This window comes from Pomacea canaliculata, linkage group LG3 (assembly GCF_003073045.1).
Source record: "Pomacea canaliculata isolate SZHN2017 linkage group LG3, ASM307304v1, whole genome shotgun sequence".
Lineage (NCBI taxonomy): Eukaryota > Metazoa > Mollusca > Gastropoda > Architaenioglossa > Ampullariidae > Pomacea > Pomacea canaliculata.
In genome coordinates this window covers 30,392,427-30,406,069 of record NC_037592.1, presented here as the reverse complement: position 1 = coordinate 30,406,069, position 13,643 = coordinate 30,392,427, and the positions used below count along the sequence as shown (strand labels likewise).

General features: G+C 40.7%; 1 protein-coding gene across 1 annotated transcript in view; it reads left to right on the top strand.

Annotated features, from left to right (window-relative positions):
* Positions 1-7,473, top strand: part of LOC112560361 (enterin neuropeptides-like) — a 62,239-nt gene extending 54,766 nt beyond the window's left edge. The window contains exon 4 of the mRNA XM_025232183.1: positions 5,451-7,473. Coding sequence (XP_025087968.1) covers positions 5,451-6,958 — 1,508 coding nt within the window. The 3' untranslated portion in view covers positions 6,959-7,473. The remainder of the gene's footprint in view (positions 1-5,450) is intronic.
* The last annotated feature ends 6,170 nt before the right edge of the window (positions 7,474-13,643 follow it).

Genomic DNA, 13,643 nt, shown 5'->3' with positions numbered 1-13,643 from the left:
TGGACTCGAAACTTACCGAAACACGAACGGACTATTAATGTCGGTCCTGATGGACGGGCAGACGGTTCCTCGGGAACCATATGCTGCTCTCGACACACGACTAGTCAAATATAACGGCGCAGGCTTCTGCGCATGCGCGCTGGCTGGCTACTTTGTCCACTACTGGTGGAGGCGAAGGGGAACTACTCCGTCGGGCGGATTACATCAAGTTTGTTCTCCACGTCGCCATGTCAGAAGTGATTAATTCGGTTTACACTTCATCCAGCGCGACAGATTAATGGATTCGTCCTTGCATTGTGGCTGTGATGACAACTCTACCTTGCTGCCACGCTAAAAATTGGTTAACGCCACAGATGGTCTACAGTCCCATTTTTGTAGATTAGGTATTATTAATGAGATTTCCATTGAAGGTTACAAAAAAATCTTTTAATAGAAAAATCCTAGTTTTCTCTTTCTGCGTAGTCGTACCCTCTTTATCTCTTCTTTTTTTTCTTTCCCAATTTGTTCGAATCTCTTTAATATATCTTTTTAATACGTCTCTTGGTCTGAAATCGATGAAAGTCTTTTTTTGTCAAAGCTTCTTTCCTCTCCTTAGATATTTTCGTGTGCCTATCCCTCAGTATCAAACTAATTCACTTTTCTACGTTTCAGACACACTCTCTCTCCACGTCTGCCTCTACGCACACATACACAGTTCACATCTTTACACGCACACACAAACCCATTCATGCTAACACACAAGCACATACTCGCACACACAAATTTATGCACGCGCATGCGCAGTTGAAATACAGAGCCCAAAAAATACCTCTCTGTATCCAACCATCCCTCCTTTCATCGCTTTCTATCTCTTGTGGAACCAACTTTTTTTTTTATCCCACCAACCCCATTCCGTCTCATAAATCTATTAGGATGCAGTCCGCACTCAGGTGCTATTAACTCCCAGATCCCGTGTCCGCGACGTTAGGGGATTCTCTTTGTTAAACGATGACGTCACAGCCGCCCGCCCGTGGCGCCACCAGCGGAAACCTTGCCCGTGAACGAGTGCGGGAGTGTCGTAATACGACTTCGCTCTCCTCCTGCCTCTTCCGTGTCCGATCCCTTCTGCAAATCGCCCGGGCAATCTGTTTCGCTCACATTATTCCCAGTTAAACAAATCCGCAGAATAGTCTTTTTTCTCGCCTCTTCAAGCCGACTTGGCGGTACCCACCTCTCTGTTTTCTCTGTCCCTTGGGGGATAACAGCGGCAGTTTAGGGTGCCAGGAGTCTATGGACCTTTCAGGTTACATCGGTGCAAAGGTCATAAAAAGGAGAATTGAGTTATTGCAGGTCTTTTCGAAGTGGGGAAAAGGAAACAAGATCACGTGGTTTAGGATCGCAAAAACCGATGGCCAGTGGCTTTGCTGAAGGATATATGGGGCACCTGGAAGTCGAGTCTTGAAGTGCTTGTTTTTCGTGAATGCAGGGAGAATCGTATAGGGTTGGATTCAGGTTTCCTTTCTCTGTCTGTCTGTCTCTCACACACACACACAAGTTTTGTATGTCACATTCCATCTATACACCACACTTTTCGGTGGCTTTTTCCCGTTATTCCGGCTGTCTACTCTCCCTTTTTACCATTCCCATCCCTCCCTACGACATCACTACCCACCCACCCTCAAAACAAAAGTATTCGAATAAAACATGGTTTGTAATATCAGGCCAAAGCATTCTGTACACCAATCACACCTTTCTCAACTCGTGAAGACTTTTCAATGTATCATTACACACACAGAACGCATACTTTTCCAACCATTTCCTTCTGGCCTGGGTGGCAACGAGAAGTTCCAAGTAAATTTTCAGAACTGATTACAGAAGAGAATTAATAAATCAGCAAAACTATCGCTTAAGCTGACATCTTTTCCATCTTTTTTCAAGTTTTAGCAACTTTTTCTTCTGTCGTGTCTTCTGACACTGATAAAGCTAAACTTGCTGTACATATGGTGGTCTAATGAAAGATGGTACAGAAGATACTTAGTTACACAAAATAAATAAATAAATAAATAAAACTAATTAAGAATTCGTTACGTATTTCTCATCTCCTAATTTTATATGTTGCCAATCTCTTTCATCGAAAATAAGGATAGGAACTTAGTATAAGTGACATACTGGAAAATGTAAGGTTGTTGACCCGGATTTCGTCACAATGCTTTACAAAGGTGACATTCGATTTATTTCTAAATTCCACGGAAATTTCCTTCTTAAAGAGCAAAGAAAATGGCGTCTGCTGACGTTCAAGGCGCCAAGGTGAAAAATGAACAGGAAACCCACCATTATGTCTGAAAAAGCTTCTACAAAGAAAGAGAAGCGTCCGGAGGACTCTCAGCCATGAATGTTTAACAACTATTTGCAGGAGCGACACGGTCATTTCGACAACTTCTTCACGGCCCACTCTCAACCACAGTGCAAACAGCTTAACTTGTCACCCTACCCGAATACCTCTATAAATCACACCTGCCTAAAATTAGCCCTGGCCAAAGGTACTGCAGGAGGCCACCAGCATCCCTGAGAGCGGCTGTGGATAGCATCGACCACAGGGCCTGGGGACTGTGTCAGAACACACGCCATAATTACATCAGATGGAGGGAAATCCAACAGATGTGAAAATTGATGTTCCTGCTCTACTGCGGAATGTTTGGAACGTTGAAAAAATATTTAGCTTTGTCACCGTTCTTATTATTAGTTTTGTCAATCCACACTTAGGAAATATGCGATATTTCTGCCGACGAAACCTTTTTGTTTGTTTGTTTGGATTTTTCCCCCCTTTAGCTATAGATACCGACACAAACTGGAATTCTTTATCATCGTTAAAGAAGTTTTGAGCTTAGAATACGTGGATGCTCAGACGCGAGTTACTGCGCCAATAAACTTACTCGTAAACATCGGTGAGAAATGTGTCATCGCAGTTTTCCTGTGGGTCTTATCATTCAAACAGCGATTTATTTCTTGAAAGTTGCAGGCTAGAAAATATAATTGTCATTGAGGAGAACTGTCAACGACAGAGATTTAAAACTACTTTTTCTCCACTTTCTTCCTCTTCTGGATTTTTTTTTTCTCCTCTTTTAGAGACAGATAACCCTTTTAAACTACAAAAGAGAAAACGACTTCGAGATGTGTTGCCACAGCTATGTAAACAGAATAAATGATAACGCATAGAGGACAGTGCCAACACTTTCTTTCTCCTTAATTCTCCTTTTTAGGCAAATCCCATGCTTGCCACATAAAACGTCCCAACCCGAAAATTATTTCAGCATTTTTGGCTTGGTAAAAAATGCTACAAAACCTTGGCAAGGCTGTTTGATCGCTTGTGTGTCCCTTGTTTACTCGCACACAATAGCAGGAAGGACGAAAAACGCTGTTTAAATCATTGGAATCCTTATCGTCGATGTGCACATTGCAGGAGGATTGAATTACAGGCAAGGAAGCCCACACAGCCACACGCTTAATTTATCTAATCTCTTAGCACCTCGAAATCTTTCTTAATTACTGAAAGAGAACTTTAAAAATATGCCTAATTATTTTAGCTATGTGTGTAATTTATCATGTTATTGGGCGTACGTGTGTGCAATGTGTGCGGCCACGTATATGTTGTGTGTGCGTTTATTCTAGTTCATGATTATGCTACTTTCTGTAAAATACTTGTGGGTAGCGATTGTCCTTTTTTAGCAGTCGCCTGGATGTAGTTGTAGTTTTGTAGCGCGCTAGTATCCGCATCACAAAGATGCGCTCAATGCGCTCTAGTGTTGAAGCCGATGCTTACAAAAAAAACTAGTGTATTCATTTCTGTTCTTTTTTTGATGATGCAGATTCCAAATAGGCCGGTCCTATATTGGACCTTTATTGATGTTGTCTTTATAGCTCCCTGGCGTATGAAGCCTTAACACTGCGAGTGGGCCGATGCTCTGTGAACAAGTCTGTAAGACTTTGACCCCCAGACCCCAGTCGATAAGGCGGGCATTCAATCTGTCCTTCCAAAAGGTCGATGAGAGCACTTGAAATAAATAAAATTTACGCCGAGCCATAGGCGGACAGCAAACATCCCGCCTCCCATGGCGTGACTCTTCCGTGCACGTCCGTGAAAATTGTCTCCCTTCGCCACTGACTCCAGTCCGACACAAAAGATGGCGGCAGGAGAACATGAAAGACTTGTTTGACTCCCCCTACATAGCCATTCTCCTTAAGCATTCTATGCTGTTGATTGGCTGCTGACGACCATAGGCGCAAAAACAATCGACTAAGATTGATCGATCACACTTGGCAGCTAGAATTTATTTAGAAGTCTTGCGGCGTCGATAATGACTGAAAAGATGGCAGTGCCCTGACCTCCAGCGGCTTATAAGAATTTTTTTTTTAAATGAAGTGTTCATTGTTTTTGTTTTTTTTTTTTTTAATTTGCAGCTATCGAAGAAGTAGAATTATTTCAGGAAACTCAGCAGTAACTTAGGATCCTTGGCATTAAATACACGGCAGAAAGTAACCTTGGTGTATTCTGTACCCTTGGTAAACAACATGCGGTGTGTCATATCTGTAAAGGGAATGTCTGTGCTTCGTTTTGGTCAAAACCTAATTTCCAAGACAGTAGGGAACCTTTCAAAAGAAAATGAATCGAGACGACTGCTCGAAAGAATAGTTTGACACCAGGCAGGTGAACTAAACTACCAAATGGAATCTGAACCATCATGGAGAGTCATTAATGAAGGAAATGCGTCTTTCTGTCAAGCGAACTCCTTCAGTTACCTGCGTCTCCCTGTGAAACCCACCCAACCTTCTTTCCCTCACACAATCTCTCTCTCTCGTCGGTTCGCTCCCTCTAATCTGACAAACATCGATGCTTCATCGTAAATTTTCTCGTTTTGTTTCCTTTCGATTAATTTTAAAAACACTTCGCAGACCTTAGTTTTGTGAATAGATTGCTTTCTTGCGTGGTAGAACACAGTTTGGTACTATCGATGTTGAAAACAGGAGGACAGGAAGATTTAGAGACAAACTTTTCAACATTCTGGCTTTAGGACGTTTTGTGGATATCTTTAATAAGATATGTGCTGACAGTACTTTTCCATAACAGGAAACGTCCCTCATGACTCGTAGTCTTTCCCTAGACAGAATTATTTCAAAGTCGCAATAAAGCCAGAGCTCGTTACCTGTAATGCCAATATTCTGAAATTTGAGAAATAAATATTTTTATTCAGTTTACCGACTGTCAATATTTTCTTTTGCACGCTAAAGTGTTTATAATTGTTGTCTTTTCTCAATCCGTGGTTATTTTAGTCAGTTTGCCTGATGGTCAGCAACACCACTACACCACTAGCTTTGCACTGCATAATTTGGTTGTTTCCTCTCTACTTTTACATTTGTAAACATTTGAATATTTATGGAAAGAAAAAAGTTTTCTTTTTGTGTATCTGTTTCAGCTGAAGAAGATCATCCTGCTCCGATAGTAAAGAGGAGCAAACCCTTCTTCGGCAGCCATTTCCTGTACAAACGGCTTCTCCGACTTCCCTACCAGCGACGCCAGAGCACTCATTTCACACATAACTTCATAGGCAAGCGGTCCCTTGACTCGGAAGACGAGTCCACCGATGATCTCGACGGCCTTCTGAATATGTACGAAGACGACAGCGATGACTCGGCTGCCTACGACCTCCACGGGTTGTCCAAGCGCTCGACTTCCTTCAGCCACAAGTTTATAGGCAAGAGGGTGCCTTCCTTCAACTACCGCTTTCTGGGTAAACGCTTTCCGGACGATTACGAGGCAGACGCTGAAGATTTCGTACATGAAATCGACGAACGGGCCCCGACATTCTCCCACAGATTCATCGGAAAGAGGATGCCTGATGAAGAATTCACGACCTACGATCATGGGCTTGATGACGAAAGTCTGCCAGATGAATACGACAAGCGCGCGCCCTCCTTCAGCCACCGTTTCATCGGCAAAAGGTTTCCCAATAGAATTGAAGAGCGAGCACCCTCTTTCCAGCACAGGTTTATCGGCAAGAGGATTCCATATGGTTTTGACGAACGGGCACCATCCTTTCAACACAGGTTCATCGGCAAGAGGATTCCAGATGGTTTAGAGGAACGGGCACCGACATTCCAACATAGGTTCATTGGCAAGAGAATTCCAGACGGTTTCGAAGAACGGGCACCAACTTTCCAGCACCGGTTTATCGGCAAGAGGATGCCAGATGATTCTGAGGACCGGGAACCAACTTTCCAGCATAGGTTCATCGGCAAGAGGATTCCAGATGGCTTCGAAGAACGGGCACCCTCTTTCCAGCATAGGTTCATTGGCAAAAGAGAGGCTGACAGTCCCGCCAAACAGTCCGTTGGCCAGGCTGGCGAGGACGAGTTCGATGTTGAAACTAGAGTTCCTTCCTTTAACTACCGCTTCCTGGGCAAGCGCATCCCAGACGGCCTTGAGGAACGCGCCAGGACGTTTGGATACAAGTTCATCGGAAAGCGTCTGCCTGACGATATCGACATCCGGGCTCCTTCCTTTCAGTACCGCTTCCTGGGTAAGAGAATACCGGACGGCCTGGAAGAACGCGCCCGACCGGAGTTCGACTACCGGTTCATCGGCAAGCGGGCCCCTTCCTTTACTTACCGTTTCATTGGCAAGCGTATTCCCGATGGCTTTGAAGAACGCGCCCCAACCTTCAGCCATCGCTTCCTGGGCAAGAGGCTTCCAGACGGAATTGACGAACGGGCTCCTACTTTCAGCCACCGATTTCTCGGCAAACGCCTCTCGGATTCTATTAGCGAGAGAGCGCCATCGTTTTCCCATCGGTTCATTGGTAAGCGGACAGACGACAGCAATGATGTCAAAGATGCTTCAGACAAAGAAGTAAACCTGTCCCCTCCCGAGGATGTGACCTCCGATACGACAACCAAAGAGCCTAAAGCCTCTGAGGCCAGCTGAAGACTTTCTTCTGTTCTGCTCGAGCGGAATAGATCATTTGTTGCTTCTGGAACATAAAAGACTTTTAATCTTAGGGAAAGGTGTGAGTGGCAGCCACGAGGTCTTTAATCTTGTCTGCTGTCTGTTACTTGAAGCGATAAATGCTTTTATGGCTGCTCTCTTAGTTGTAAGACAAATGCTAAATGAACATCATGTAGACTAAACGCTCTTAAAGCTAAGGAGGAGCGTAGAAAAGTTAATGATTGGCCACACGGTTGGCTTCACAGCCTTAAGAACCAGTCAAGACAGGTTACACTTACCAACATTCCGTAAAATTGAACGGGATCTTTTTTTGGCTATATTTTAACAGTGGAAAAGCCAGACTCAGTTTCTCTTTGTCAGTGCTAATGTGGCCTGCTTTTTTAAAATTGAAAAGCATTGCAGCAACTTTTGTAGCGACACAACTGTTAGAGGACTTCCTGGAAAGCTGCGAAGGGGCTGTTAACATATCTTTATAAAGATGCACAAGACAACAAACTGTTCTTCTGAGTCTTTTTTTTGTTGGACTGCCATTTCCTTTTTTGCTCATGCGTGTGCATGTGTGCGGGTGTGTATGTGTTTAAAGGGGCGTGTGTACATGTATCTGTGTCAGTCTGTGTATTTTTGTCTAATGTTTCACTTAAAAGAAAGTCATTTGCCGCCCATCACCCCCTATTTTCCATTACTATAGTTGACTTTAATAAATAATAATAAATTTAATTTACATAACATTTTATTCCACTATCAAGGGCTAGCTCAAAGCGCTTAAAAAATATAAACGCACAGATGATAATAATAATAATAGCAACAATAACACATGGCATACCCAACATGATTTTGCGATTTGCTCCTAGATGATTCGCATAGAGGGTGAACTAGCGTGAACTAATGTGACCTCAGTGCACCAGTCGTCTGCTAATATGTATAAAGCCACCTAATCCGCGAAATTTATCAACTTTATCAAATTAAGAGCCCTTATTAATTTATTTACCATAGGGAACAAAATAATATCGTCAGCTCCTAACGCTCGAAAAACCTTCCAAGCATACCTGAGAAAAGTTATAAACTTTGACCTCAAAGCTCTCTCTCTTTCTAATAAAACAGTACATCCATTTGCTTCGAATAAAATGTTGGTGAACTGTTTGTTTAGAAGGGATCTTTAGGTCCTATAAGAGGGAGCCTGCACATTGAAGAAACTTTTCATTGTCACATTTTCATTGTTTCATTGTCTAACTGAAAGGACAATTACAGAGAGAGAGAGAGTTGCCACCTGTTGACTTCTTCATGCTGTCCAATCTGCTGTGGAAATGAAAAGTCGACCAACATAACAAACGATAGATAGGACTTTCTTGAACTTCACTCCGTATCCGTCTGTTCTTGTTCTTTCTATCGCCGATTCATATTTGCGTAGAACGTCACACATACAGACAGACAAACAGACAGTTCAGTCAGAGAATTTAAGACGAAAACATCAGCTCAACTGGACAGGATGAAGAAATCCCAGTAGTAGAGTTTCATTTTACCCCGATTTTATTCCAACAGCAGCAAGACTGCTTTTTAATACATATGTTGTTGTAACTATTATATCTGTACTCTGTCTCATTCAGACACAAGCATATACACACATATAACGATATACAGTATATATAATATCGACAGATACACATACACAAGTACGAGCGACCCTAGGCGCATGCAGGACACTAGCATTGTAAGGCTTATAGACAAAATAACTTTCTCCTGTCACAAAAAAAACCTCTTCATAAAATTAAAATACAAGAAGATACACTAAAGACGTATTCGTACAATGTTGGAGGTTTTGCACATTCAGGAACAATCTGTGGAATCAACGGGCCGTTGTGACTTCTCACTTGGTATGAACCGAAGACGGATAAAGGAAAAGGTACTAGAGTAATTTACGTTTCGCGTAATCACGTAGTAGTTACGGCTCTTCTTGTAGAAAGTCGGACATTCAACCAAGTTTGACAAAGCTGAGTAATAACGAAACTGGAAACAAATAGTTTTACATTAAACATTTGGTTCTTCGGAAAATGGGTTAATATGTTTATTAATGTGTTTTAACTTATTTGTCAGTACTGCCACTATTATGGGACTTTGTGGTACTTCTCGAATGTGTCATTCTGGCCTTTAGCAATAGATTTCTTAAAAATGCTTGAGACATGTATCTTGTGAAGACATACGTGTGCTCACTCTCCTCATCTACCTAGGTTTGTGACGAGGCGCACACACATTTCCAAAGCAAAAGATGAGCTTTATAACATTTTAATTATTACTACTTACTGATGACCTTATGAGATAAAATTCAACAGAGAAACTGGTAATAATTTATCAGCTCAATGTGCGATGGTGCTTTGAGACACATTTCCTGACAGGTAAGCTTGCAAGATGTGATCTTGATATTTAATGCACACGATTTCTCTGGAAAAAAGCTTCATTGGGAATTGTAAGCTGCTAAACACAACAGTTCAAAATAAACGAATGCATTGCCTCAAATACATGTAAGAAAAAAATAATAATATACTAAAGTTTCAAAAGTTTAATGCCAAATAACATATGTACTTTAAATGTTTTTGAAACAACTCTAATTCCAGTAATGCATTTCAAAATACAGATCTCATGCTAACATCACATTTTTACTGAAAGTAAGCCTAAATCGTGAAAGCCATATAAATGTCTACAAGATGTTAAATCACATTTATTTTGACTTTATTTTTCTTTCTTTGCATGTCATCGCAACTGACTATGCGTATGAAAAGACAAAATAAAAACCGTCTTAATTAAACAAAATAATCTTGTACAACGAGCTTTTTATCATCATGGCGCCAGCTAAATATGTTCTTCTCATACGTCCGCTGCGAATACTCTAGGCATCGCCTGGAAAGGGAGGTAACCTGCAATACTCAACTAGTTGTCTCCCCTTGACATTCTCCCACAGCGCAGAAGTGAATAAAATCAGTAGGGGAAGTGGGGCAGATACGTTATGTACGGTCAGAGCCAATCTTCGGGAACTGTCGTTGGCCTAAAGCAACTTTTCAGTCTTTTGAGGGGGCAGAACTCGATAGGGGAAGATAACCTACACAATAACAAAGGTTAAGATGCTCCCATGCTGCTGTCTGTGCACACTGTCTCGGTTCTTTTCTTTATTTAGTTAAGGGAAAAAAGACAATTTTTCCATCATGTGAAACCGACCGATTTTTTTATTCTCAAGTGAGATGGACCCGTAAGCCCTGGTGACTTCATTTATCAAGATGCAGAACCTGTCTAATAAAGATTTAAGGGAAAAAACTCCTCCTCCTGAAATGTTCACTCGCAACGCCATAACATTGCATGCGTAAAGGGATCTCACAACTACAGGAAAATTTCATCTGAGTGCCCATAGTTTCTCTAAGAATCAGAAAGGCGAGAATCGCGTTCTCAAAGTATAAACTTCAAGTCGTGCTGTCTTGTTGCAGAATGTGAATTACGGTCAGGTCATGCCATAAAAGCGCCATCGATTCCAAAAGGTCAACGAAAGCAGAAATACTCTCAACGATCTGTAAAGTCTGTCGGGCAATAGCTTGGCCGTGGGCATCCATGCAAGAAGTTTCCTTTTGTTCGCGATGGTGCTGCCAAGGCGCCTTCTTATGCTCAATTTTATTTTGATAGCAGTTAAATCCTTTCTCCCATTTACTTTCTCGTTGTTTTCTTTTCGCTTCTTTGTCTTTTATGTTGAAAGGTGAATTTCGTATTTTCTTAGCTTAAAAAGTAGTGCTCCCCTCGGCTACCCACAACCATGAAAACAGTCGTCTTCCACTTTAAAGTATAACTCGTCTCCAGAGTAATCTTGCAACTGTTTATTTACTCAACTTCAGGGTCTTACGTTGCTTGGCACAGACAAGATATACAGTAGCTGGATGGGGCTTTTCCAGACGTGTTGCGAGCACCTATTTGTCATTCAAATAATTGATCAGTTGTTGATCTGCTCAGAAACTATATTAAAGTGAGGAAGCATCTAAAAAAACATGTACCCAATATTTAATGTTTTTCAAAAACCTTAATTTTTAAGGGATATATTAATACTTCTCCATAATTAAGTGAATTATAAGTTTTAATGAGACTTTTATGAATCTTTTAAGGGTGATTTTCTTGAATTGAGACTGACCACAAAAACCCATATTTATACCTAAGTCTTTTTCTGGGGTCAAACAGTTTAAAAAAAACATTAGGCTCACGTTCACCAATATACCTCAGCACCACAAGGATTCTAACTGCAGTTTTTGGCACGACTAACCATGTCAATAGAAGCAAGAAAGACAGGTGAGTGGACACATGTGATTTGTCACCACAAAATGTCTTAACTCTCACAGAGCAGTTTGACAGCAGGGGCTTGGAAAGGTAATTTGGTGCAATTTACCTTTTCTGTGAAAATGGCTTCTCTGGTTATTAAATTAAGAAGAAAATTAACTGAAGTGTTAAGTTGAAAGTGAGAAATAAGAATAAAATTCTTATCATTCCCGACGATAGTGCCGCATGGACGGTGACCAAAATAGTAACAATTCCGTGTTGGTACTGCATCCCTGTCAGAACCCCATCAAATTAAACCTTGTCAAAGAAGCGGAAATCTCCATGTTCAATCTCTGTCATGACTGATTTGGTTATTCACAAATCAGAAGATTTGTCTGCAAAAATTTAGGGAGTAAACAAAGCCAGTCGTTGATCCCGACGCTATCCAATGGGAGAATCCGATACTAAATTTTTCCTTGGTAACGAAAAGACACGCACTGCTTGATTGGGTAATAGAAAGGCAACTTGCTGCTTCCGGCAGATTTTTTCACAGTTTGAAAGTGAAATAAAAGCCAAGATAATGGTGAAAAAGCATCTTACTGACGAAGAATAATTGGCTTTGCTCAGATTCGATCAATCGTCAACTCTTCCAGATTCAAAACAGTTAGAACTGAGAAAATTAATTAAAGAATATAAATGTAAAAAAAGAGGACTTTGCAGACGACTTAACGAGGGACTCCGATGATTTTGAGTGTAAGGAAACTTTTCATACAACAGTGATCCCACTGAAAATATGTCGACGTGCCATTAGTTAAGTTCGCCTTGTTTAAAGGAAGAGTTCGTATGTGTTATTTTTCTACTCAACTTTTGTAAATTCATGAAGATAAGCACTTGCAGATAGTATTCTGCTTTCTCTATGAGTCTCTATGCTGACTGAACTGGCAACTACTTTCTTTCATTGCAGTGTGATTTACTAATAGTGTAAGGTACACAAAACGCTCAAATAGTCCTTTTTGAGGCTTGAAATGAGGCAGCTTTTGGCGACTTATCATTATAAAAACTTTAGTACAATTTAGACAATCAAAAATGGCTAAAGACCTTGCTTAACCTTTGATGCTTTATGTCGTTAGGGAGTGAGGTGAAAACAAATTATCAAATTTACAGTTCGTACCTTCCGATCTCACTATAGCTACTTCCAATGGACAGACATACAACAATGAAAAATATAAAAATTTTTGACTTGTCTAAACCAACTACTAAACCTGATTTACATGACATATCCCGTAAAAGATTATTAAAATGATTTCACAGGACAGTAATTGTTTCAGAAAATAATGCTCATCATCAACAAAAATCACGAGGAATATTGATAGGATGTCTGGATATAACTAACGTCATGTCCAATTCTGCCAATTACTTCTTCGCGTAAATTCATAAATAAATAGTTAAAACAGCACAGGACTACAGATTCCCCCTGCTTTCAACCATTACAACATAAAAAAGAGTTTGCTACGTCACCTGCTACCCTTTAACCTTTTTATCTCCGTTTCTCAGTTGCAACGTGTTTTTCCCGTTTTCATCAGGCTTTTAGCTAGCAACCAGGTAGATAATTTAAGGGTCTAAAATGCCAGAAAAAGAGATCAGATACAGATTATTTTGGAGGAACAGTGGTAGCAGGAAACAGCACGTGCATGCGCGTGGAATTAAAATGTTTCGAAGTCCACTCTTTAAGACAGGGAAGAGTAAATGTGCGGCAAAGACTTTGTGCATAAATAAAGTTTCTCTAAAGAAACCGTTAACCGCTTCTTCGATGCCATCAGGAAAAAAGCTGATCTATGGGCTGTTAATTATGTTATTCTTGTGGTTCCAAAGACAGCTCGTAGTTACAGTTTTAAGCCGACGTTTGGCAGAACAAAGCACACCAACTGATTTAATTTCAGTGTTTTAAAAACAGGGGATAGAAACGCAGAATAAAACTCTGACTTCAAAAGAATGATAAAAAGCATCTTCTGTTGGTCACTATGCTTTTTGTCTTTTCGTGCTTTTGTTATGCATATTCTTAAACAAGTTTTATTCTTTTTCCTTTCTTCCGAGTAAAAGTCCTATGCATTAGAATCCACTAGAAAAATTCTAAAGAGGTACTTTCTTTTCATTGGCCAAGAGAAGACTTTGGCTTACTCTTGACAGTACACACATCATATGTCAATGAAAACACACATTTCCTCTCTCTGCTCTTGCTAAGAGATTCATAATGAATGTCTGCAATATTGCCTGATTTGCAAGTCAGGTCATTTATGAAATCCTTTTCTTGTGTGCGTTAGCCACAAATTCTCTATATTGAATGAAAGCAACCCCTGCTGAAATCGTCAAATTACATTTTTTT